The sequence below is a fragment of the Taeniopygia guttata genome, chromosome 5, assembly GCF_048771995.1.
Source record: "Taeniopygia guttata chromosome 5, bTaeGut7.mat, whole genome shotgun sequence".
Classification (NCBI taxonomy): domain Eukaryota; kingdom Metazoa; phylum Chordata; class Aves; order Passeriformes; family Estrildidae; genus Taeniopygia; species Taeniopygia guttata.
In genome coordinates, this window is record NC_133030.1 from 31,905,899 (window position 1) to 31,932,713 (window position 26,815).

General features: G+C 42.0%; 1 protein-coding gene and 1 long non-coding RNA gene across 11 annotated transcripts in view; one reads left to right on the forward strand and one right to left on the reverse strand.

Moving 5' to 3' along the window:
• RAD51B (RAD51 paralog B) overlaps window positions 1-26,815 on the reverse strand; it is a 424,230-nt gene that overhangs the window by 23,463 nt on the left and 373,952 nt on the right. For 2 of the 8 annotated variants that reach the window (XM_032748807.3, XM_030274483.4), the window contains exon 11: window positions 8,334-8,718. The exons of 5 other annotated variants lie outside the window; for them this stretch is intronic. In XM_032748807.3, coding sequence (XP_032604698.2) covers window positions 8,567-8,718 — 152 coding nt within the window. In that variant the 3' untranslated portion in view covers window positions 8,334-8,566. Of the gene's footprint in view, window positions 1-8,333; window positions 8,719-26,815 lie in introns of those variants that run through there. One more of the 8 variants, XR_012056344.1, reaches the window with a different exon arrangement.
• LOC115495520 (uncharacterized) overlaps window positions 7,550-26,815 on the forward strand; it is a 48,525-nt gene continuing 29,259 nt past the window's right edge. Inside the window, exons 1-3 of one of the 3 annotated variants that reach the window (XR_012056350.1) lie at window positions 7,550-7,931; window positions 16,943-17,134; window positions 19,953-20,076. This is a non-coding gene — a long non-coding RNA (uncharacterized lncRNA). Of the gene's footprint in view, window positions 7,932-16,942; window positions 17,135-19,576; window positions 19,865-19,952; window positions 20,077-26,815 lie in introns of those variants that run through there. The other 2 variants (XR_003960760.4, XR_012056349.1) reach the window with 2 other exon arrangements.

Here is a 26,815-nt window from a genome sequence, read left to right on the forward strand (position 1 = left end):
TTTTCAAATTTCTGTCTGTTTTAACCCTTTTTAGTTCCTAGTTTTTTTATTTTTCCAGTTCTCTTTGAATGAAGCTTTGAGTCATTCTAGTAAAGCAAACTTTTATTTGGTAATTAAAAACACAGTTTAATTTCCAGACAGATCAGCTCTTTGAGCCGATTCTCTTGTGTTGAAGGCAGTGGGGGAGACAAGGCTGTGGCAGCCCAGACTGTAGAGTGAGCTGCTGTAATACTCTATCCTAGATACACAGTTTTATCATGTTTTGACAACAGAGATACCATGGTGTCTTCTTTGGCTGTTTCTTCAAGTCCTCTCCCACCCAGCCACCCAAAGCCCTGCATTCACCCTTGATGCTGCTTTGCTTGTGCTCCTTCCAGCACAGCAGAGGCAGCTCAGCAACTGCCCGGGCACCTCACCTTGAGGGACAGACAAAAGCCAAACTACTTCTTTGCTCTAATGTTTCCAATGGTCTCCTGCAATTCCCCCCCGCTATTCTTTTAAGCATAAAGAGGTTATTGTGTCACCCCCAGCAACCCATGGCTGCCACTGACAACCAAAGTGTGACGCACGACGGGACGCGCCCCACACAAGCAGGCTTTGTACCCGGGGCGGTGCGGCAAAGTGGCCACGTTCAAGTGTGGCCTCACAGTGTGACTTCTCCCACCCCAGCCCGGGCTGCTCCATGTGCTCTGACCCAAATGCTAATAGAACTACTTAAACCCATGGTGAAAGCGCAGACAAAAGCTCCTCTGGCACCTCCCCAAGTGCAGCGCCCTGGCCCAGGGCTCCTGCGAAGGTGTCCTGCAGCCGGCGCACAGACCCGCCTGGCCCTGCACAGCAGCTGCAGAGAGGGGCAGCCTTGGCTCTCAGGTGTCTGTGCACGCCCCACCTCGGCTTGCTACTCCTCCTTTGTGCCACTGTGAAGTGACTGCAATCACAATCCTTCTCAGAAAAACGTGTTATGCCCACAGGCACCCTCTCCTCACGAACAGGCAACAGCAGAGTAATTCAGAGTGATGCTTCCTTTGATGCGGGGCTGGGGATGGTGTGTGGAGAGAGAAGGGTGACTTGGTGGACTGGAAAATGATAACTGTTTCCACAGCCTGGGAAATTTCCACACTCTGCATATGTTTCTGGCAAACAAGGGTATTTAAGAGACATGGCACATGCTGCCCTACTTATTCTTCTTCACAAATGGCCCACTGGAGCCAAAAATCAAAACCATTTCTTGCTTATTTGTTCAAATTGTCAAAATATTTGACTGAATGAATGTCAAGCAGTATCCTGAAGACAATACTTCATAGAAGGAAAGACAAATTGGAGATTGCTGTGTTCCCCCATTTCACTGCACTTTCCAGAAATGGAAAATCCTCCTTGCTGGTCTCCTGGCTGTTGTGTGGCAGGGTGGACAATGCCAGCTGACTGCAGCCACACACATCACTGACTTATACTTTTTTCTACATACGTTACCATTTGGGTGCTCAGACCTGTCTCCGTCATCACTGGTAGCTTGAATCTCTCCCCAAGGGTTAAATAAGTTTTGCCTTTAAATAAAGAGACAGCACCAGCTGATTAAACCCCAGAACACATGCATGTATTTTAATACTTTTGAGTGAGAAAAGTAATTCCTATATTATTCAGGTGTGCTCTCATCTGGGAGAAGCAAGATTTCTCATCTTCTGTTTGGATTGAGTTGGGAATACACAATTTAAGCAAAGTTTGTTAAATGCCATATATACTAAGAAGTTAGACAAACCTTTTCAGCAGCTATGTTTGCGTGTAACTGAGACTTGAACTCAGATTTTATGATTTTGATGGCTTACAGTTAAGAATGAAACAATGTAATATAATATAAAGAAATAATCAAACAGCCAGTCAGCCAAGCAGGACAGGCTTAGACTTTTGAATACACTGCACTTTTGAAAATTATGAAAAAAGTAGAGAATTTGAAAAACACTGTCAGTCTGGGGGCTTTTTTTGTTTGTTTTAAAAAGTTATGTTGGTAATGATAGAGCTTAAATCAGAACAATATGAACAGACTGTAACTTAAAAATTGACGTGTTTTTTTCATTTAAACCCACAAAAATGTAAGTATAGGCCAGAGTACATAATAAGCTGGACCCTTCCCCTTCAAACTTAGAAAAAAAAAAAAAAAAAAGAGAACCAGTGCTCAGTTTGATTATCCAACTGTTTGGCTCAAAGGTGTAACTAGCTTGTCTTTCTGTGGTCTGAATGAAACCCAGAGGAACATCAGGCCCTGACTGCTAGATGCAGCTCCCATGCTTCCAAAAGCTGAGCATGGATCATACACCACCATGTGTGAAATGCTACATGAAAACATCAGGTGGAGGACAAAAACTCTTCCTGCAGGAGATACATGCCCTCCCTCATGTAACACTGATAGCAGGATATGACTGTAGCTGCTGATACATCAGCCCTTTAAGATTTCTGCCTGTCATCCAGATTTATTAAAAGATCACTTCCATTTGAGAGTCTCCAAAAGCATGTGTTTTTTTCTGATATGTCATATATAAGGGTGACACAAAAGTAAATTTGTTACCACTTTCACAAGTTGGGTGATGAACTAAATACCTGTATCGTCTAGGATTTGGTAATGGAAGGGCTGTATTTTCTTTTTGACTCCCTAGTAACAGACATATTGTTAATGTCCAGTAAAGGCTAAAATTCTACTGGACCATAGCTGTGTACCTTGTATGCAGGCTTTGAGAAGTGATTTCCATACCAGCTGAAGCAATTAACCATTAGTGCAGCAGCTGGGCTAGAGCAAGTGAGGCAACTGCAATGTGCCTTCTGTTGGAAAGCAGCTTCAGGTCTAAATGGCAGCCTTATCAGACATTCACCTGGTTCCACTGCTTGTATTATTAGCTCAGAGAGAGCTCAAAGACTCTGGAAATGCTGCAGCTAAATAGCCACCTTCTTAGCACCCCGCTCAGTGCAAAGCTTCCCTGGCACCTGATTAGGAAAACACTGCAGGGGATTCACAGGAACAGGGTCTGGGGTCAGGAGAAAGCATTAAACCTTCGCGTGTAACTTTTCATGTGACCGGGCTGGCGGGCCGGTGACTGTGGTCTCCATTGGCAGGCAGTGGCTTGTGGAGACCTGGGAATTATTATATAGGATTGGGAGAGAATGCCAGCAATGCACACAGAGCCCGGGGGGAGGATGAAAGGCAAACGCCACGCGATGAATGAATTCAGAAATATGCATGCAATTTCTGAACGACTTCTTTCCCTTCGCTGAACCTGCACACCAGTTTCTGCAGTGAAAGCCTCGTGTCCCATGGCTGAGAAGATCCGTACCAGCCCCCTTGGCTCTGCCAGCACCTGCTGCGGCATGGGCACCCGCCACCATTGCTGTCAGCAGTGAGAAGAGCACTGTGTTGGTGTGCCATGAGCGAAGGTCTTTGCCAAGACACCATTGAGCCCCTAAATGCAGCTGCCCTCAGGGGGAAAGTGGGGTGTGGCTCTTCTGAATGCGGCAGCTCCCACTGGTGGTGGCTATGCTGTGGGGCCGTGGTGAAACCCATCGCTGAGGGCAAGGGGAGAAAAATTCAGTGTCGCTGCTTCATCAGTCTGAACTAAGCAGTGCCAGAACAGCCCACTGGCTGGGGGCAGAGCTCAGCTGGTGCCACCTCCATTGTCACCATGGTGGTTGGGGGCCCACCTGTCTTGTGGTTGGCCTTCCCAGGTGGCTGCAGTCAGTGGGGTGTGCAGGCATGGGCTTTGAAAGCACACTTAGGAACAGTAACTTGCTGCTTCCCCACAGTGTATAATTTTGGAAAGATGGGAGGAGAGCCATCTAGAAACGGTGTCCCTGCAGCTCCTCACTTGGCATAGTAGAACCATCTTTTATTATCCTTTGGGGCTACAGCTGAAAACAAAAAATGCTTTCATTTCACTTTGGCAGCAGCTTTGGTTGTGTGTGCTCTGGCTGCTTCCTTAATTACAGTGGTTGTTGACAACTTCTGATAGAGACCCTCTCTTTGAGCAGTCCCCCCACTCCCCCACTCTTTTTGCAGTCTGAACACATAACAAACTGGGACAACGTTCTGTAAAAATAAGCTCACTGTAAACTCAGTGATTCCCATGCCACAGTTATGCTCTCTTCTGTCCTCTCAGTTTGGGCTGCTGCTGTTTATTTCCTCTTTCTGGCTATAAGACATTTTATTTATTAGTGCTGGATTTCCTGTTGCCTGCAGCTGCCCGTTCTTTACTCTCCCCAGTGCATTTTGCCATGAGAGGCTGTCTGTAGGTTTGCTGTCCCACTGACTGAGATACTTTCATCAAATTTGGTTGGTGGTTGTATTAAACAACACTTGACAAAGAGGGGGCTTCCATGGCAGCCTGGGCATACAAACCATACCACCTCAAATAAACCAAAGGCTGGCATGGTAAGCTCTCAGAGGCAGAGGAGGGGTCCCTTTTTTATGACTTACTGATGCAGAGATTATGTTTTTTCAGATGGCAGGAACACTTCTTGTTTTGCTTGCACACACTGCACCAACACAGGGGAAGACAGCTCTTTGACTGGGCACGTCTGCAGGTCTGACTGACAACGGGTTAGAGATTTTCAATTTATATTTCAGACTGTGGGCCTCATCATGGTAGAAACATCATGCAGAATTTACACACGTGAGGTTCATGAATGACTTCCCTGATCTTTTGTGGACATTCAACATCCTTGTAGTAAACAGAAAAATTGCTTATACTGAAAATCAGATCATGAAGTGGAAAAAAATGTTTTGCTGCTTTGAACACGATTTCCCTGCTGGAAGGAAGAAGGTGGTAAAAGCTCTTCACGCTCTGTGTATTACCAACAAGGCCAGTTGGAAAAGCTCACTCATCAACACTGGGGAAAAGTGCTTCATCTAAATTCTCTGTTGTCCAATGGCTAGTTGGTATTATATCTAATGGCAGAGAATAAGTTTGAAGCAGCACCCAATGGTAATATTCTCTCTCTTGTGTTTTGTGTGTAAGGTGCTGCCCTAATTTTATCATCTTCTCTTTCTGTTTGGAAGGGATTTGGTCTGCAAACTGAATAATGAGAGTTAGGGGTGAAGTGAACCCCAAGGCATGGAGGTGTGTTTCACAGTGGTGCAGCCACGGTCCTATCAGGATGTGATCTTTTCAGCTATTGTTCATGGTGGGCAGTTGCTGGCAGAGAAGCTCTGCAGGTGCAGCACCATTTAGACACTTCTTCCTTTGTGTCAGATGTTTGAGAGCTGCCTGTGACCATTAAATAGGGAACAGTCTTTTGATATCTTCCAGGTAAAATGGAAATGGGAGATCCTGAGCATTTGAATTATGAAAGATCCCAGTGTGTTACCTGCAAGCCAGTGTTTTAACCCCTAATTGGCCAAATTAGCAGAGCTGGCCAAATTCCAGCTCTGCTAATTACATCCTGCCTATGTGAAAATTCCCCTGCATTTGTACACTGCTTTCTTCCTTGCTTGTTTTCAGCAGCTGTGTGCAGTTGCCAGGTGCGGTGAAGCGCTTGCCATGTTCTACCTCAGGTCTGGCTGCCTTTCAGCAGGGAATGAAATGAGCACTGTGCACAGCGTTTGCACTGGGTCTGGATCCTCTGCAGGGAAGAGTGCTGGAGAAGCAGCCTACCCAAGGGCCAGCGCTGGAGCCTTGTCACAAAAGGTAACAGTGTTAAGAGGCCAAAAGTTCTAGTGCTGGGATACATCATAAGGTCACAGGAGAGACAGATCCCAATGTCTCTCACCTACAAAGGCTGGAACAGCTGGTACATACAGATCTGGTTTTGGTAGTTGACTGACTTCAGGTTTGTTTGCACAGTGCGAGAAGCTCCCAGTCCTGCTTACAGTGGTCACTGTCAATATACATTCAGCTTTGCATGTCTGATTATCTATCAGTGTGAACGAGGGAAGCTAAGGGGAAAATAATTTAAGAGCTTTTAATCTATAGACGTGTTTCCTTGTATTCTACTTCATCTCGTGCACATTGCTTGTTACTTGGCCCTGTCGGGAAGAACCTTCTTCAACTAACCATTAATCCCTCTGGTAAAAATCTCACTGATATAATGGAAAAAGAACTGGCTGATGGATTATCCCTCTCTTCTGAAGAGGTGAAAGATGGCTGCAGCTGTAGTTACAGGATGCTAATAATAAGAAGCAGTAAGAAATGCAGGTCACATACAGAAGGATAATGAAATTACATCCATTCAATACAGGGGTGACTTATTGGCTCATCTGTCCAATTTTCTTGTCAGCCAAGCTCTCTTGTTGATGATGGCATTTTTACCACTGTTCTGCCTGAATATTATATGGAAGTACATACAAACATGTTTGAGGTTGCTCGCAACAGAACACCAACTCCACTGTTAGCAGTGGATGCCCAAGGCAGATAGAGCAGTGACTTGATTTTTTTTTCCCCACCTCACATCCCTCTTTAAGCTTTTCAACATCTTAATTCCATGGGACAGCGGTTGTGAGCAACGGGGAAAACCCAAGGTTGTTTCAAGGTGTGATGCCAGCATGTTTTCACTATATCCTAGGAAGGGAAATACAGCAAGTCTTGGAAAGAGAGGGAATGTGTGTTGTTTTTGGTGTAAGACAGAAAGCTGAGACTCAAAGACCCAAGTTCTGTTACCATGCTGCCCCTGTGACCTCAGCAAAGCACAAGCATTTTAGTCTCATCAGCCCTGTCTTTAAACTGTGCTTGCTTCATGGGGATGAGAAGATGGGGATTAATTCACTAATGTTTGTAAAACATTTTAAAACTTGATGGAGATGTCCCAGGTAGTGCAGGGAACATTGAAAATCTTATCTCCCTCTCCAACTGCAAATGGCTCTGCAATATGACAGAAGTGAGTGAAAACTGCTTACATTCTGGTGTTTATAATAATGAAACCCTCTAACTCCCCCTCTCAATCCTTCCACTTTTTTTTTTTTTTTTTTTTTTTTTAATAGGGAGAGACAGCAATGAGAAATGTTAGTCTAAACAGAGTGCAGTTGCTCCCTGGAGACTTGAATGCATCTCAGTGGAATTTTCCCTGCCTTCAGTCTATTGTACTTCTTAAAGGTCCTGGAACCAGGCATGTGACTGTAAGAGCAAAAAACACTTCTCTGTCTGAGTGCTCTACCAAATATTTACAAGATACTCAGATAAAATGGCTACAAGCAAGTTCAGCAGGGTTTGAGTGGCTCGTAGTGCAGCACTGTCAAGAAGAAAATCTAAATCTTAGCTAAAACAAAATTAAAATTACATGTTACAAAGGTCTCCTCAAAGCTGGTAGCACTGAAGCTGGAAAATTGCTCTTCCCCAGGGTGAAATGTATAACTTTTAGAAGTAGCTTATTGAAATGCAGTAGCTTTCTTGTTGCGATGGAAACTTCCTTGTTAAAGGAGAGCCCAAAGCTGCATGAGCAGGCGTGCAAGCAGATAGCTGCAGAGATGGTCTCTCCATGCCATCCTGTCTGGTGGCTGGGAGTGATGCAACATTGGCTTCCACATCTCTGGCACTGCGAGCCTTAACAGTGTGCAGTACTTTTTAGTAGGGGCCACGTGCTCCCAGGAACTCTCTTATCACCCCCAGACTGGCCAGCAAACAGCAGATGGCAACCTGCCTGCCTGCCTGCCTGAGGTGGCCTCACTGCAGCTCATTTCCTTACTGGGTCACCTACAGCCACTTCGGCAGTACTTCAGACCTCTCATATTTCTGTACAGGCTACTCTGCTTCTCAAGAGGGTGCTCAGGGAGGCTTTCCCTGTGACAGCAGAGGACAGACCCAGCCACCCAGGCCAATGGTGACTGCAGCAGCAGCTGGCACTAACTGAACCCATGGCTTTCCTGTAGGCTTGAGAGTAAGGAACAGATCCTGGTCACAGCACAGCCAGAGATGCTTTTAGTGGCCTCGAGCAAGTCATGCATTCTCTAAGTCTGTAAGGTGAGTAAACAGTTCTGTGGTTTGTAGTCATGTTGTGAATACTTCAAAAGTGCTTTGAAGACAGAGAAAGCTGAGCAGCTGTAATACACATCGATCTTCCCACCGTTCAGATTGCTACTTGTTCTCCTAACATTCTGAACAGTCAGAGCCCAGCTATTTTTAACTCTTACATCATCTCTGATGATTTCCAAGTGAGTTACAGGAGTAAGTACTTAGTGCACTATTGCTTCGTAATCAAGCCACTGACTGGGTTTATCATTCTCTTGAAAAAAAGAAGTGAACATTTCACTGTGTTTTGGGCTGTGGACACTCCTGTGCTTGGCCATTGGTTCCTCCAAATTGATGAGGCAGTGAGGTGAATTAGAAAAGCACATGTGGCCTACACTTCTTCAGTACCATGTATGTTGTTCAGAGGCTTTTATTATCAAGTCACTTAAATTAACCTAAGCAAAAGACAGGTTTTTCATAAGTTCAGAGTTAAGTATGGCCCCACATATACAAAGAACAGCACTTGGTTTTAAAGTTAGTCTTTGAAGATACAAAAGAAGAGGAATGCTCACTCTCTGCTTCACCAGATTTTTGAAAACCAATGTCATCATTTGTTCAAGTCTTTGGGGAGGTTTCATTTGTCCTTTCTATAGATTTGATGTACTTCTTGAAGTCTCATCAGTAGTGCTGGGTAAAGTAGCATCATGTAAAGTATCTTTCAAGGCGGTGTTCCTCACTCGTATGGGCTGCAGGGCAGGATTGGTTCCTTCCCAAACTAAATTAGTTTGATCCTTTCGGTCTGAAACACACAATAAAGACAAGACACCTCAATCACAATATTTCTGAATGAGATTGCAAAGTTGCCATTTCCTCCAGCAGACAGTCACTTGGACACCCATTTAGTACACAAAACAAATCAAGGTAATAAGTTCACTATGAACCAATGTTACAGATTTGCTGAAAATGGATTGACATGCATATAATGATCCTCTTAATTCAGCCTGTCTGGTTGTCCTTCTAGTTACCAGTGTCCAAACTCTCCTTCTCATTCTGGCTGGCAAACTTTCTGACGGGCTCTAAAGCCAAACTTTAGACTAGTCGAGGCCCTTTTACCATTCTTTGCCAGAGCTCTCCAAAGGCCAGCATGTATTTGCTGAGAATAGTGTGCTTGCTAGGGTACTTTGCACCACCCTAATTTTCCAATAGAACTGATTTTGGTAGCCAGCACCTATGAACAGAGAATGGGATGTGCAAGAAGAGACATTGTCTAATAGAGCTCATGTTTGACAGTTCAAATACATTTTCTAGAGTTAAACAGAGCACAGCTTATAGCAATATATTTTCTAACTAATAGCAAATTGCCTTGGATTCTGAGAGAATATTATGGCTCCATTTGATATGCTTTTTAATACCTAGGCTGAGATCAGAGCCTGCTCCCAGCCAGTATAAGCTGCTCCTCTTCTAGTCTTAGACCTCTGTCAATGCCAGGCGGTAAAGTACTTTGGGATGAAGCTCTCTATGTAAATAAAGGATATTATATAACTGTGATTAGACACTTTATATAGAAAACAGACTGTTGTTTGTGAGAGGAGATATTTAAAATGAAAATGAAAGCCTTCCTGAGCAGCCTGCAAGGTGATGAACACAAACTGAAGAAACACACACAGTTACCAGGGCCAAAATATCCAAGGTACTAAGCATCAGTCAGATCGCGTCATGTCCTCAGGTTTGCTGCTATTAACTGTGTTGCAAGGCATCTCAGGCCTATTCAAATATATATTTTTTTTTTCCAGTCTCTGCAGCTGACCCACTGAGACAAACTCCATCATTGCACAGAGAGCCCTCAGGTGTCTGAAGGACTCTGCAGAATAGCCAGCTCAAACCTGGGCTGATTCCTACTGTGCTGCACCAAAGCTTTAAAGAAAGTCAATAAACCTAAAGAAGGAAAGTAAAAGGCAGGATATTTCACAGTAACAACCCATGATTAACAGAGGTGATGCTGTAGAAGAAACGCAAGGCTCTGACAACGCAGGTTGTCACAGTAAGCTGTGTCTCAGTTTTCCTCTTCCTCTTTAGCCCTGTTTGTTAACTATATGAAAAAACAACTACACTAGAAAAGAGTTGGTCATATAGCTGTCCTGGTATAACCATACTGACAATGATGATAACTCTCATTTCCCATATTCCACAAGGGAAATATGCTACACTGACAAAAGCACCTCTAAGACTGTTTAAAACAGCTTTGGTATTTACTACAAGGCATCTACAGCATTACCCATCTGTACTTCATGTTACTATAGAGCTGACTTGACAACCCAAAAAATGTACAGGATGTCCTTCTGTGAATTTACTGGGAGAGAATAAGTGAAGTTGTCTATACTCCGTCTAGCTTTGGGAGAGGGCTGACAGGAAATGTATCTGAGAACTTATTTCAATAAAAAGATAGGAAAGAGTAGGCAAGTAATTCTTTCCAAAGAAACAGCTTGTAGTGAGCCTCTGAGAAGTCTATATTCTCATCCTATTAAAACAATCAAACAAAAAACAACCAAATCCCCAAGCCCCAATCTCTAAGAAAGGGAACAGAAAATACCATCTGTCTTCAAGAAGAATCCAGGCATTTCCATAGTCATTATATACTAGGCTTATGAACATTGTCATTCTTAGTGCATAAAATATAATGAAAAATAGTTTTATAGTGTCAGATTAGCCAACTACATTTTTGACTTTTAGATAGGCCAGTAAATGTGCATTTTCAGTATGCTGTCTCTCTTTGCTAACTTGTTTGTTTCTCTTAAACCATGATGTTTAAAACAAATCACAGGAATCTTGAAGTCTGTTTAACACCATTGCTTTTTTAACAGCATCACTCAGGAATTCCAGGTCAGATGAGTCTCAGGTTTTGTAAAGTGGATGACCATAATTTTTAACTACAAGAATACCATAGCTTTTTTCTAGTTTTCAGTAAGGTCCATTTTCTACCAAACAGGGTTTGTATAGGAAGCTATGTATTATACCACCCATCCATAATCACAAATTATAAAACATAACACAGGAGTTTTTCCACTTCGTTTTTCTAGAATAACTGCTGGTTACTAACAGGTACTGAACAGTTCCCATTGATTTTGTGTGGAATAGCAATACCCAGTTGTATCTGCACCGGAAGCAGGTCTATGTGTTACATAAAACTGCTTAGATTTCTACACAGGCTCTGATTTGATCTTTTATTATCTTCTGCAAGTGATTCAACTTGGAGAACTGGCCTGATTATATCATTATAAGCAAGTACATGTAACTCTTTCACGGGGCAAGAAGCCATTGCAAAGTTATTTGTACTGAATGTATGCAAATCAGCTACAGTATGAGGTAGTTTGGGAGAAGTCTGGGGGGATTTCCCTGCTTTATGTAATCATTATTGCTTCTTAGTTTCCTCTATTCACATAGCCAGGAGACATAGGCTTGACACTGCTTGGTAGTTTCTCAAACTCAATTTGAAAGCAAACTAATGTGCTCAGTGACCTACAGCAGTCCTGTGACCTTCAGTAAATCCACAGATGCTGGTGCAATGACATCTGGAATGAAGGAGGCCTGAAGGAGAAGTAGGGGAATAACATTACAGACTTCATTTGCTGGCACACTTTGACAGTGGTCAGCAGCCAGGAGGATCTGTGTGCTGTCCCTCAGCTCTAACTCTGGCCTAACCAGAGCCCTGATTTCTCAATTCTCAATCCACACAGAGTGATGCACCTCATATGTGGTGAGTGTTGTCAGTTCACTCTCCAGAGTGTGGGGCACTTACGAGGCTCCTGCACACCAGACTGCAAGCACACAGAACTGGCTGCCCTCACCTCCCCATATGGAGGTGAGGAACTACACTCATCTTACCATCTGCTCAGGTGTCTCCAGTCCCACCAAAAATATTCACTGAAATGACAGGCTGGACAGGTAGAAGCTTTAAGGCAAGTTAAGAGAAACCCTCTATCTCTTAGCAGCCCACAGAGAGCTCGGCGCTGTTCAGGCCACACTGCTTCTGACATCCAGGTGAGCCTGCTCAGGGCTTGCCTGGGTATCGCTCCCTGCCCCGTGTATCGTGCTGTACACATTGTGGTGTTATGATTCCAAACTGGAAGATTTATAATTCAGCAACTATTCAGATTCTGAGAAACACACTTACTGAAAACCACTAAGCTAAGGGAAATACGACAGGTAAAGTAAGCATGGTGGCACTGAGGAGGAAGGAAATCTCCCTGCAGTGTGCTGATAACAGTGTGCTTGATATACACAGTGTTCAATCTGCACAATCTGCAACTGGGAAAACACAGGCTAGCTGAAGGAAATTCAGCTAGGGGGCCCTAGGGACTGAATTAGTCTGTTAAAATGCTTTGTTGGTTTTATTTATCACTACTTAATTAGGATGCTTGACCAACACACTGGAAAGATAGTAACTGTTAAATATTCAAGAAGCTGACCTTTCGGTTACAATATTGCAATTCTGAATAAAGTTCATGGAAAGTTTGTCCTTCCTAGGTACTCCAACAAAGCCAAAGGGAACTAGACTGGGCCAAAAAAATAAAAAAGTAAGAAAAAAGTAGGGCAGTACTGTGGAGACCTGCTTAAAAATCCAAGTTTTGCTATGGGCTCATTGAATGATCTCAGACAAGTTGTTTCCTGCCCTGTGCTTCAATTTTTCCTATCTGTAAAAAGAGTACAACAGTGTTGATCTTCCTTGTAAATCGCTGAGATGAATGGCCAAAAAAGCAGTAATATATTACTAATTATTTATTATTATTTCTAAGGAAGAAAAAGCAAAGAGAAGAAATCATCAATCTTTCAGGGTTTCCTGAAAAATAAAAAAGCACAACAGAATGTGAATTTCACACAACAGAAACTTTTGGCAAATTACCTTTAAGAAGAAATAGTGGGCACATAATTAAAAGAAAGTTTAAAGTGGGCATACACTCAGGAAAACGCTCCAGATGGTGAAACAAGTTAGGCTGCAGAGCAGCCTTCCCACAGGAAGCGATGAAACCCCCATTGTTTGAGACATGTGAAACTGAATTCCTCAAAGTGCTGGTATGTACAATACAAGGAATCATTCTACACTGTCTCAAAGTATAGCAGCACTGTGATGACCTAAGAGAACTGTACCTTTCATTTCTTAAATTTTAAGAGAGAAATGACTCTCTGACTATGGAGAGCTGTAGACTCATTTATCTATGTAGTACCTGAGGAACATCTGCTGGGGAGTAACTACATGTGTTTTTGCAGGAGATGGATTCATCCACTCTTAACAGATCTTTCACATTCCTAATTCTGATGTCTGAACTTTTTTATGTCGAAGAGGGGAAAGAAGGACCTCCCATTCTCTGGGAATTATAGTGTGTATATCCTACTATTTATTTCCTTTATTACAATCTAAAGAGAAACTGCGTGGCTTGATTTTTACAGGCAGTGGTTTACAGAAGAAATACCATTATTTTAATGGGAACCAAATGAGCAATCATTACATAAATGGCATTATGAGATACGGAACTAATGCTGAAATGTTAAATGCTTGGGATCAAGATGGGAACTGGCAGCAGCATGCTGGAACATTGGGGTTTCTCCACACTCAAGATACTACTGCAAACATTCCCCAGTGCTGTTAATGCTAGTTCAGCTCCTCTGGAGGTAGCTCTGGAGGGCATCTGACTGCTTCTGTTGTTACTGGCTTAAAATCTTAAGACCATCTCTGAAATCCAAATTCAGAGCTTTGGGCCAGTTTTATTGATAGAACTTGGTCTGGTTGGAGCAGATAGAGCAAGAAAACTTCTTAAAAAGAGCTGGAATAGCTGGAATTAGAGTTTGAATACCTTCATTTCCTCTTGGTCTCATATCTGCTGGTCCACATAAACATGCTGTGAATTGATTCAGTTGGCAGATGAGCACTAGTGATCCTGTTTTATTCTATTCACTTGGGCAGGACAGCCATGGAGTGCTCCTGATCCCTTCTCAGCTGCTTGGGCAGGAGAGCTGGTGCCAGGAGCAGCGGGATGTGCAACCCAGCATGCCTTGCCTGCTGCCTCTACCGAGGAGGGCTGGCACTGCCTGCACGTCACCCCGCCCTGTTCTTGGCCAGAGACTCTGCAATTTCCTCAGGAATGAATCACAAACAAAAAACCAAACAACAGCTATTTAAGAAGGTTTCGTCTCCCTCCGGAACTGTCCTGAGCAGTATCATATTCCTGACAGTTTATTCTTCAAGAATTTAGTCATCTAAAGTTACAGTGACTCATGTGATGAACCTTCTGCCCATTTCCTGGAAAGAGTCTTGCATGGTCCTCTACACCTCCTGCCATTTTCCTTGAGAGTCTCAGTTCTCACTTCATTTTCATATAATTCAGCTTTCCTTTAATTTTGGGGTGGAGGAGGAAGGCAAAAATATCTTGAGTGTACCCAAATTTACAGTATAACCAGAAAGCAGTGTGGTGAAAGAAACATCTGGAAAACAAAGATGAACACTGAACCAAAGAATCTCTTGTAGTCGCCTCTTGGGCTGAAATCTGGAAGTAGTTGCCTCTTGGGCTGAAATCTGGTTAGAAGAAAAGGAGCTGCTCTCAAAAGTGCTGTGTGGTCCAATATGATCATGAATTTACCAGGGCTGTACCCTGTAAAATGAAAATAAGGAATATTTGAGGGCTCTCTCAGATCATTGCTTGGGTAGGTATGACTCACCCTGGGCAAATGCCACTGATGACAAGCACCCCGACACAAAATATTGAATGAATTGTGCTGGATGGGAACCAAAGTAACTATTTTACATACTTGGGCCAATCTGAAAGAGATTTCTGTGCAGAAGTCCTTTCCTGCTTCCTTTCCCTGATGGAAGTTTAAAAGCTGCTCACAAACAGCTTGAAGGATACTTCAGCAAACTCTGATCTAAGTGGGGTTGTGCTATGCCTACAGCAGACAGCTGCCTGGACATCAGCGATACCCAGACCATCCCTTAGAACCCATACAGAAGTGATACTGCTGCGTGCTTAGGTCACAGTTAAAGCAGGGAGTGGGGATTTAGCGTTATTCTTGAAATATCCAGAAACCTGTGAGAGTGTGACAGCATCAAATTCGTTTCCGAAGTGTGAAACAGCTCAGCAGCAGTGCTGGTGCACTCTTAGAGATCAACTCCTTCTACACCTAAGTTGACAGAGAAAGCATCCTGACTTACACTAACTTGCACCAGAGATAGTTAAGGAATTTGCAGCTCTGTCTTACAGGATGATTTCAGTGCTCAGCTATACCTGTGTAACTGGCACATATATTGGGGTGTGTGTGTATGTATATGTATGTACATATACACACACACACGCACACAGACACACGTCAGTACATACACACTGACATGCATCAGAAGTCTGTCCCTCAAAGGCATAGAGTGCCAAGCCAAAATTGGCCTGACATTCTTCTTTTTTAAAAAAATTAAACTTCTACAAGCCCTGATTCCAACAGAAATGTTTCCATGATTTATTTTAAGAAGAGAACATTCCCCTGCAGTGCTCACCGCAACCCAAACATTGCAGCACTGTGCAAGAGCATGAGAATCAGAGAGGAAACATAAGAATCTATTTTCATTGCTTCAGAAGAGAAATAAAAACAGTAAGCAAACAGGAAAAGCAGTGAAAAATAAATTTTGTTTTAGTGGTGGCTGCAGTGTTATCTGCAATATAGCTAAGGAGAGTAGACTTGAAGCATGCAGGCATTTCTAGTGATTTCTGCAAGACATGAGTAAGTGTATGATGGGCACTTGTGGGAGCCATCTACACTGTAAGAAGAAGATTTCTTTTTCTTTGGTTCACCCTTCCTTCTCTTCCATCTTGCCTTTCATGTCTGAGAAACTGAACAATAGACTAGAAGAAATTGCCTCACTGTTTTCAAATATAGAAAATAATTTGGAGCATGGGCAAGCTATGCAGAGAACAAATTCCTCATTAGTGGGAGAGCACTTAGATCTTGAAAGTAATGGGAAGAGTCCTTCCTCTAAATATCTGGAGCCCTCTATTGTACAGAAAGAGGCACCAGCCCTCAGTGCTACTCTTTGTTTCTTTGCTCAAATTTGCAAAAACCAGGAAGCATTAGAAGGAAAAAAGGGGCATATATTAAGAGAAAGAACTAACGAGCAAGCACGTGGTTTCCTGACATGACTACTGAGTGCAACCACACATGCATGCAGACATGCACACGCAGCACACAATGTCTCAGTCTGAAAGATCTGTGTACTGAAGACAGAGGGAAAAAAAAAGTCAGTGAAGCCTGCTCAAAAGGAACCATAAAGACTGATCTTGTGGCAGATTAGTGATTTCACCAGAAAGTTTTTGGAAGCTGTAAACAGGAAATGGTTAAGTAAAAGCAGGTGGAGATGCTGATTGCAGGAACAATGCAGGAAATTGCTGAGTGTCTGAATGGATGCAAAAAAACTGCTCTTTTGCTCAGACCATGGCAGTCACTGTAGGCCCACTCCACCTTCTCCTGGTCCTTCCTCTCTACCTATATCTTCCTAAGCTACAGTCTCAAAGTCTGCATAACCTTTTGCTGGAGTGATCTTCTCTCCTTGAAATTTGGAACCAGTTCAGGAGAGCTGGGAGGTTCTGCTTGGACAGCAAGAAACAAGAAGGACTCACCTAGTTGGACAAGACTGAGTCAGAAGTACCCAGCAGTACCCACTGCCTGCCAGGAGTTTCAGGTGTGAGGAGCCAGAACAGCATCTCTGGCTACTGCCCCAAGCGTCAAATTCCCAAGTGTGTTTAGTAGAACAGTCAATCAGAGAAACATTACTCCTATGTCCCCTTCCATTCAAGGGGGCTCCCAAAGTCCTAAGCTGTAGGGATCATTCTCCATCTCCACTGACTCACAGTCCCTTCTGGGAGAGAGCACTGCAGCTGTTTAATAGCTCACAGCAACAGCACACAAGCAGATGGAAAAGAAAGTGAAATGTGCAAGAGGCATTTTTTCCACTTTCCTTCTAACCTTTCCTCTCTCCTCCTCATCCACAGGCATTTGTGCCAGTTCCAGACTACTCCAGATGTGTCACCAGTCTGCAGAGGCTTGGCTCTGGAGATAGGGATCTGCTTGCCAATGTGCAGCCTTCCCAGTGCTTTCAGACCCAAGGGTCAAGTTCCTGCTGCCACAGTCTCATCCCTGGCTGTGCTGCCAGATGTGCTGCAGGATGAAGGGCAGACATGCTGGTAAGGAACAATTCTGCTTTCTTCTAGATGAGTATGGTGCTGATATAAAATTGCTTAACATAGACAAGACACTCTTGCCTTCAAAGTATACTAAACATTAATTTCTCACATTAATGCTGTGAGAAAAGTTAAGAAGTATATGGGTTAGTTTGAATCATTTTGGCCTTGTCTACATCTTAATTATTGGATGGTAAACACTCTCTTAGATATTTCTCCTCATCTTCTACACATACATTAAAAAAAAAAAATCTGTTTCATCTTATATTCTGAGCAAAGAATGGCAAATGAGTAACTATGGAGTTACAACCGCACAAACAAAAAGATTTTTCTGGCAGAGAAATCTTGCAAGGAAATCCTGCTCTTTCTTGACATTGTTATTTTGGCAAAATTTACCAGGTGTTACTGGGAGTTCAAACTTTTACTGCCTTTTCTGTATCTTTTAAAACAGAGAGTTACTGTATACAACCTAACACTTTTAAAGTTCAAATTCTTAAATCATAATCGGGACAGGACCTTTCAGAGTAAGCTTTAAACTTACCCTGAGCAATCTCCCATATTCCACACTTCTGCCCAGCCCATACGTTCCTGGCAATATCCTGAAACAGTTGTGATCAGAGACCAGCACTCCATACTGCTGCCCCCATGGGAGGAAAGAGGTGGCACTAGCAAGGAAAGGTTGGTATGACACCTTCTGCAAGTGCCACCACACTTGTCTAAGATGCCATGGGACATAAGTGGACAGAGAGGATGTGTGCTATCAGCTTCAGCTGGATGGCAGGCCAACTTCAGGTAGTTAAACCTTGGCACTGACTTCCAGGAAAAAAACAGTCTATGATTCATACAAATCTAAGAAACTGAGAGAAAATAATTGGAATGAGCGGAACAAAAAGAAACAGGTGCCTCTTTCCTGCTCCTTTCAGAGTTTCAGCTTTCCCGCACCCTTACTCACGTATTTTTTGCACTTAAGTTGTTGAGAAAAATAGCAGGAATGAGGTTCCTGCTATAATTACAGTTGCTGAGAAAATCACAGCCCACAGCAGTGATTTCTTTAGTGCTAGAGACAGATGTTGCTGAAGTCTAATCACAGGCTTCCCACTAACCAGGCCCTGAGTCTAATCTGTCATCAGCTGAGAGGCTGCTGGCTCTTGCCATGCATGTGAACCCAAGCTGCTCAGCTCGTTCCTCTCCCCTCATCCAGAGCCAGGCAGTGCCAGAAGGAGGGTATGTTTCCATTCACTCCTTGCCCTCAGTTACAGTGATACCACAACTTCAATGTGCTGCTTATCTCTCCTCCAGGCCTAGTATCAAAGCCTTGCTGGAAAGGGCTCAAGTGGTTGTTTTCAACTTACAGTGTGTAGTGACTGCAGTTCAAAAATACAATTTGAGATAAGTTGAAGGAGAGGCTTAGTAAGAATGGCCTGTAGTTAATTTGTCCTTCCAAAATGTATGGTATTTACTGCCTCCTAAGAGGACGACGTGATGGGTCACATAACCTCCAGGTGTTAACAAGACCCAAAAGTGGATGAGTGTTGATGAGCACAGAAATAGGAGGAAGAGAGCAAAGCAGAAATGGGCATATTGAAAAAAGTCAGGAAAGAGCTTACATGCAGGAGGGGATTGAACAAATCTCTCCTTCATGTTACACACAGATGTAACACATTGCCACTAAATGTTTTGTATCTGACATTCAAAGAGCATTGGGCCACTAAGAGCACCAGGCCATATCTTTGAACTTCTCTGTCCTGGTGAAAGAATCTCAATCAACAGACCCCACCAGTTTGGAAGTGCCCCCGTGCAGGCAAAAGTCACCATGGTACTGGATTAACATCTTTAGATTGGATTCTGGTCACGGAAAGAAACTGGCTGAAGGAGTCTATTTCAAAGGCACATTACTGCAGCATACAGAACAAGTGAGAACTGGGAAATTTCTTAAGCTAGTAAGGACTTTCAGCCTCTGTAAAGTTAACAAGTGCCCTGAAGTAACGGGGGAGAGAGATGGTAGATGGGGAGGCATAGATTAAACAGCTGTGTTTTGCACACTGTGCTCTTAAGCAAGGTATAAGGGAACTGAGTTGGTCATAATTTCTGGTCAGAGGCAAAAGCATATTAAATGAACGGACTTTCTGAAACAGCCTGTGACCAACTCAATTTCTTTGTGTTTAGCTTTTTCTGAATGTGAACACAGTAGCTGGGCACACACTGTTATAACAATCACCAGATCACTGCAGTAAAGGTGTGCAGGGCAGCATCTCAGCCACTGACAGATCAAGGGAAACCAAATGTAGCATGGTGTGTCAGAGAGGGGGAAGAAGTGACTCACACAGGAAGAAAAACAAAGCAAAGATGAACTTAGAGCAGAGTGGCAGACTGTTGGCTGTAAATCAGTTTTCTTGCACTCAGAAGGGTGGGTATTATGGTGAGAGAAGATGTATTTGACAGTAATGGAGGTTCAAGGAAGTTTGATTAAGATTAAATGGCAGTCACATGCCAACACAGAAAAGAGGCTTTAAGACTAAAATCAAAGACCGGAAGTGACTAAGTAGGTCAGAAGCTGTGAGTAGAGAGCTGCACAGATTAAGTGGGACTTGGAGCAACTGAGTTAGCTCTGCTAAGTGATAACAACACAATGTCACCAAGTTTAACAAATCTGACTCTGAGATCACCTTCAAGGCCTTGATAGCAAATCAGAGATTGCTGAGTCCTAGCTGTATCTACATCAGAGCAAATGCTGTATGTGTTTTAACAAGAGCTCTGTTTTACAGTCACTTTTTGACCCTGCCAAGCTTCCTGTAAATAGTCTGCTGTTTTGTCTGAACAGGATTTCTTCTTGAGGAGCTGGGAAAAGTGAACCGACTAATAGAAACCGTGAGACCGAGAAGGGCTGCTACTGCAGGTTGAAAAGACAGATGCAATGGAGAAACTTCGTTCAACTCCTCAATTCAGTAAGTCTTTGATTCAAGAGCTTTGTTCACATCCAGGGCAGCCGGAAGAGAACAGTCACCTTGTATTTTTGTACCTGATGAGAAAACTCCAGATTGTATGTGTGCATTGGGACAGTTCAATGTATGTCTATTCCAACTTCAAAGAGGCTTTCAGTGCTCTTTGAGATGTAGGGTGTGAGGAAGGGTGAGAACTGCTAATGCTAGCCCCATCCTCATTAAGTCTTTGCCCTCTCCGGAGCAAGCATGCAAGTGGAGAGAATAGATGATATGCATGAGCAACTGAGCATCTGTGATCTCATGACCTTTGACTGTTGTATTATGGGAAATGTATTCTCTGGTTGCTATGCTTTTCTAATTCATTTGTATTTTTCTTCAGTGACTCCCTTGTATTTTCTTTGGTGCTCTTGTATAACGGTTTCAAGGAACCACAGATAGCTCCAAGTTAAGCATGCATACAATAGCTTTAATTAAATGTTTGTGGGTATCCCACAGTAAAGCAAGGGAAAGGGAAAGCAAACAGTTCTGTACTACTTGTACCTATCTCTTCTGAGCCCTGGCTTGGGTGGAGGCATCAGCACCATTGCCATTTGAGCCTATTTCTAAGCTATTGTGAAATTAAGGGCATCAGGTCCTGCTGCTCTGCATGCAAGCACCTCAGACATTTTACTCATTAAAAAAACTACAGGTCGCCTGTGAAAGGTACAATGCTAAGATGTTTTAGACTAGGCTATAGGAAATAAAAAATAAACTAAGGGAGACCCTTCTTTGCTCCACTTACAAAAATTGAAGACTAAGATTAAAAATATCCTTAACCATTCCTTAAAATACACTAAGATACTATCTTAGTAGATAGCATGAAAGCATCGATTTTGGTCTTCTTTGATATTCTGATATTAATATTTTCTGTTCTCTGTGCCATTAGCACAATCTCACTCTTGATGCCACTCTCCAGAATCAAATTATTATTATTATTGTTATTATTTTATATGGGAATCTTCGCTTCTTTTACAGGCAGTTAGCTACATTTTTCTTATGTATAGAATAAAGTTGTGAAGAAATTTGTTTCCATTTCAGGCATTTAAAGCAAATATACATGAGGCAAATGAAATTTTGAAGGGAAATGTTCATCACACAAAGATGGAGGAATAAGAGAACTAAGAGGTTATTGGTTGCAAGAGGTTATTGGATACAAAGGTTATTGGTTAGTTCTTGGAGTCATATATAACACAGTTTTACAGCACATAAAGTGTTTAGAGGAAGAATCTTTCTTTCTTTTATATGATATGGAATAGTTAGCAGTATCTGCAAAGTTAACTAAGAGGCCTAACACTAACAATTATTGCTAATATTTAGTACTAGTATAAAGAACTTGTCTTGAGTTTTTCAATGACTGATGTCACTACTAGTTCAGAGTTGATACAAACTAATTTAAAACCACTTTAGCAGAGCTGTACGTATCTTATTGCAAATCCATCCGTTACTTTTTAGTGGCTCCCAGAAACAACACATATCAGAAAATTCCAGAATAATTGCAAGGCTAAAAATTAAAAATAAAGGCCAGTTTGATGGAGAATAAAGAACCCATGCTTCTAACACTGATTTTGGTTATTTCCCCACACTGAGCCCACAGGCATTTCTAGTTTTTTGCAGTCTGACATACTGGATTTGGGCAGAAGTTGAGCAGAGCAGGGGCTGGGTTAGGTTTGCTGGAGCTAGAGCAGCAGTGACTTTTTAGAAGGGAACAGAAAGCACGGGTTGTTTCCCTCACGTAGCAAGGCACAAACAACAACAGGGTTATCTGAGAAGATTGAGAACTGCTGACATTAGAAACAGGAACTGGCATCTGCAAAGTTGAGTAGGAGTGGAATGAAAGCAGTCTTACAAAGCAAAGGAGGAAATGAGAAGGCCAGGGAAGATCTAAAATTGTGAGCAGATACCAAATGCTGACAAATACTTCTTTCCTCAAGGGTATGATCCTGAGCACATTCAGGCCAACTTGGAAGATTCCTACCAGGATTTTTGAGATACTATTAGTGAAGATTTCTACTCTTTGCCCCTCTTTTAAGATGTAGTCTGTTTCCATTGCATCTTCAGAAAAGGCCCATAGGGATGTTGGCACAGTAATCTTGGGCAATTGTAAATACATTTAGTCTTCTCTGGTTCTTCAGGTTCCAGTTCCCTTTAGAAAGCTGTATCTATGTTAATTCCCCAAATAAGTTAAGAACTTGAAGATCAAAGTTCAGTGCAATCCCTCTACTCTGTGACCTAAGCAGTGCTGTTTACTAACAAATTATTTGTGATAAGGAGGGGGAATTGAAAGAGAAGAAAATAGTGACTGGTGCTTTCTTTACAGCTTCTTTTTATTAGTTTGTTCTAAAAGTAGTTTGGTTCCCCCAAACACACAAAAAAATCCCTATTCCTGACATAAAAGCGGTTGCAAATGATTTAGCAGAGCTTTCTGTACACTGTGAATGCAGTGCTTACACTACCTGTCACCCCATCAACACTCCAAACAGACTGGGAAAGAAGAAGAAAGGTTGCAAAATGAGTATAACTACTCTGCATGGAGCCAGTAAGACAGCAAAGTCATAACGGTGGAAAGGAGAATGTCAAAAGTTAATCCTAGTTGTAATACCTCAGAAGTCAGATGCATGTTGTGAGAGGCGTTTTTCAGTTAATATTTATGTTTTGCTTTCACCCTGTGAACTTTGAGGCAGACCTTAGCCAGTGAAAACTGAATTCTCTGTAGATGCCTTGCACTACCTGTTGTTATGTTTCCAAGTTTCTTATTCAATAGCACGTTTTTTCCCTAGTTTTCAATTGCTTGCTGGAGTCTTAAGACATTTTAAACCTAACAGTAAAACACCTGCATTTTATTAAGACTTGAGACTTAAGTTCCACCTCCCTCAATTTTACTGTAAGGTTGCCATTAATCGGCTTAACCCTTTCATAGCCAGTTTTGAAGTTACATGCCTGCTACATATAGCCAAATTCCACACTTCTAGACTGTATTTGGAGGAAAATAAAAACAGCCCTGAGACACACCCAGAGAGCTCCATCCTGTGCTGACTGGCAAAGGGTGCTGCAGAACCACAGCTGCAGAGGCTATCCTCTCCACAGAAGCACAACAGCCCTGGAATGACATGTCTGCTGGTAAAACTTAAAACTAAAATGTTCTTACCAACCATTTTTCTTTCAAGAGATTTTTTAGTTGTGTCATAGAAACTTCATTCAACTAAATGGGAAAACTTATTATTCTCTTTGTCCCTTCCCTTTTCTCATTCCAATGTCTTAAATGAGAAACAGAACAGCACTATTACAGAGATTTTTGTGCCCGTATGTCCAATAATGTTATTATTCCTATATTGAATTAGAAAAATGGCAGCATGTGAAGTAATTGCCCAAATTCATGCAGCAGTTTAGCAAAAGGGCTGATAAATTCAACTGTCAATGTACTAAGCAGCTGTGTTGTTACCCAATTAATTCAACTTCCTGATAAGCAGTTATTTCTAAGTCCACACACATCACAGAAGCACTGCACTGCAAAAAGCAACAACTGCTGGCTGTTTTACTAAATATGATCAGTTCACTGAAGACAGGAGAGAGAGTAACTTAATGCAACTAGACAGGGACTGAGGATTTGTACATCATGAGTTCTCATTCCACTTCTGTTGCTATTTACGTATTTATGGGCATGTAACTTTAGTTCTTTATGACTCAGCTTCCCATCTATGCAAGAGAGAGAGTAATTCTTCACAGCCAGCAGGTGAATCAAGAGGTCATAGACTTCTGAGATGATTCTGAGTCAGTCATTCATCTTAGGACTTTAGTGTCACACCTATACAGGGCTAATTGGACTACTATGCATCAGACCTGCATGGAGATCATAGATTTAAAGGTTTGGAGATACTAAAATACCATGGCTATAGAGCCATACAAATTCTTAGGATAACCAGGTAAGTAAAGAGAAAAGTATTAGTTGCTACCCTATATATTTACCAGTATAATTCATTTAATTGGTGGTTATTATTTACACTGTCTGATCTATTAGATACTGTTCTGATTGATACCAATACATCTCTACAATACTGATATAGGAAATATTATCACATACCCTGGCAGTCATAAAGAGAAAAGTAAAAAGTTTATACTGACCTTGTAGACAAATAATTTCCATTCATTCATACCTACCAGTATATGATTTCAAATCTGTGTAGGAATCAGTAATCATTGGAAATGGCCTTTATCCTCATGGCAGAGGTAGTTTTAGGACATAAGCCTATTGCTATTGAATATAATATATGATGTGGGATTGAGTAGACTGGCACATGCAGCAGTGAAAATCATGTGGTATGAGAATAGCAAACAGCCCCTATAGCCTCATGCTAGCTCTGACCACAGACCAGGAGTGTACACTTGTGTTCACATTGAGGAGCACACCTTGCCTTGCCTGCTATTAGGGAACACAAAGGCTGAACATAATTTCAAAAGATAATCTAGCATGGAATTTTTCACATTTGAGTTATGACTCATAAGACTTTTACTTTTCCATTCAGTGTAAACATGCATAAATAATCATTCTCAATGCTTCTAAATGTAGAGCTAAACAGCCTTTCAAAGTCGCTCTTAAACCAAATTGGTGTAAATCTCACATTTGTTTGAGTTTACACCCTTTAACTAGCATTAGGAAGCTGCGATTTATATTGCTGTGTAAATCACATCTGCTCATAAGCTGTGGTTTGAAAACATTGCACATCTGGAGTATCAAATGTGTACAAATTAGAGAATTATATGACATTACCAGTCACTTGCATGCAAATGTAAGCAATGTAAGCTTCATTTTTTGTGTAGTATTTGAAGTCATGTTATTATGTAGCATAAACTACAATCAGCTACTCTCTACTTAGACAGCAATCTAAACAGAGATTTGCAATCCCTTTGCAATCATTTTTACAGAGCCATATACTCAGGTACCCCGTCAGGAATGTAAGTTACAAACTGTTACGTGCCCTGAAGCATGCTTATGGCCCTTCTTTATAGGTGGCCTGGTCACCATACTCATTCCTTTTGAGTAAATTAAGGGCAGGGTTTCATATTTTGTAGTTGTGTTTGTTGATAAAGGAATCAGCAATGTGGGAAAACAGAGGTTTTCCAGCTTTACTTCCGTTGTGTATCAGTGACTTCTTTTAGAAGCCAGTACCAGATTGACCACAGCCAGCAGTTTCTAATCCAGGATCTAGAGGCAGGGGTGGGGAGCTGGTATAATCAATCTCTTTCAACACTGTGAAAGGGGCTGTCCCCTGTGCTGTATTTTTCTTCCTCCAAGTGTCTCAAAAGGCAGCGTCAGCAAGACTTTCCTCCTTCTATTTCATAGAATTGCTCCTATTTTCACCTCTTTTTATGTAAGTACTTTTAAAATCTAGTAATAGCAATGTTCTGCTTTAAGTTACAAGTTGATTTCTTTTCAGTCTTGACTACATTTTTCTTTAGACAAGTACTTGTGCAGAACTTTCATCAGAGGACCTAACATTACTTGTAAGCACCAATAATGAAGCCCAACAAAACAATTATGCAAAAGCTGTTATCATCTCTATGTTTCATAATAAATTATAGATAAATGAATACATGACTCAAGGTTGTACGGTGAATCAATGACAGCAGTTGGAAATGTAGCCCAGGAACTTTTGACACCCACACTTCTGCTGAAACTATGCCCTGAAAACACCAGGAGTGTCTCACAGCCATTGTGACCTACCAACATTTCTCTCATATCATTGAAGTCTTTTTAGGCTATGAAAATTAAAGAAAAGGAAAAAGAATGTAAATCAGTGTCTGACAGTACATTGTTTCCCCCTCTGAAACTAAAAGACTTTTTCTTGGATTATTTTTCTCTTGCAGTAGATATTGGCAGGCTGAAAGTTGAAATAAAATAGGAAAAAATAACAAGCATATTTTGAGTGATTACTCAACTGGGGTCCTTTGTGACAGGAAATGCAGCTGCGTGACTAATGGGCCCGACTTTCTCTTGGCTTCCTTCCCCCTTCAAAGATCTTGTTTATTGCCCTAGCCAATTTTTTTTTAAATTGCTAGAAGCTAGAATTTTCCAGGAAAAAAAAAAAAAAATCCTTGCAAGGGGCAAAGGCAGTAAATCTTAAAAAGATCAAGGGCTGCAGAGCTCTCCCTCATCTACTCCTTTTAGCCTTCCAGGCTCTTGAGTCGCGTCATATCTTCCCCCATTCTGCTCCAAACATGTGTCTAGCAGATCTTTCTGCTTTGGTGAGGGGAGGGAGTATGCGAATCACATTTATAGCATTTAACCCTGGAATTCATAAAGGAAGGACTAATTCCATTAAGGAAACCAGGGGCCTCCTTAGCCTTTTGCATGTTGTCTTTTTTATTATTATTTTTCCTCGCTCTCTCCTTAGGAGTTGTGTGCCCATACCCCATAATGACATGGCTGTTAAGTGTGGCTATTGAGACTTGACACAGCACAGTCCCATTAGTAAGGGGCCATGGAGTTTTAGATGTTGTTTGCATTTGGCCTGCTTTGTAAGTCTGCTTTGTTGAGCTTTCTGGGTAACAGCAGATAGGCCAGGACCTGAACCTCTCCTGAATTGGAAGAGGAACTGTGAATCCAAGCTCCATGGCAGGTCCTTAACCCTATAACTCAGTGTAAGAAACCCTGAGCTCCCTCTCAGTACTGGCTGGTGTTGGGCATATGGTTGGAGTGAGTATCTAT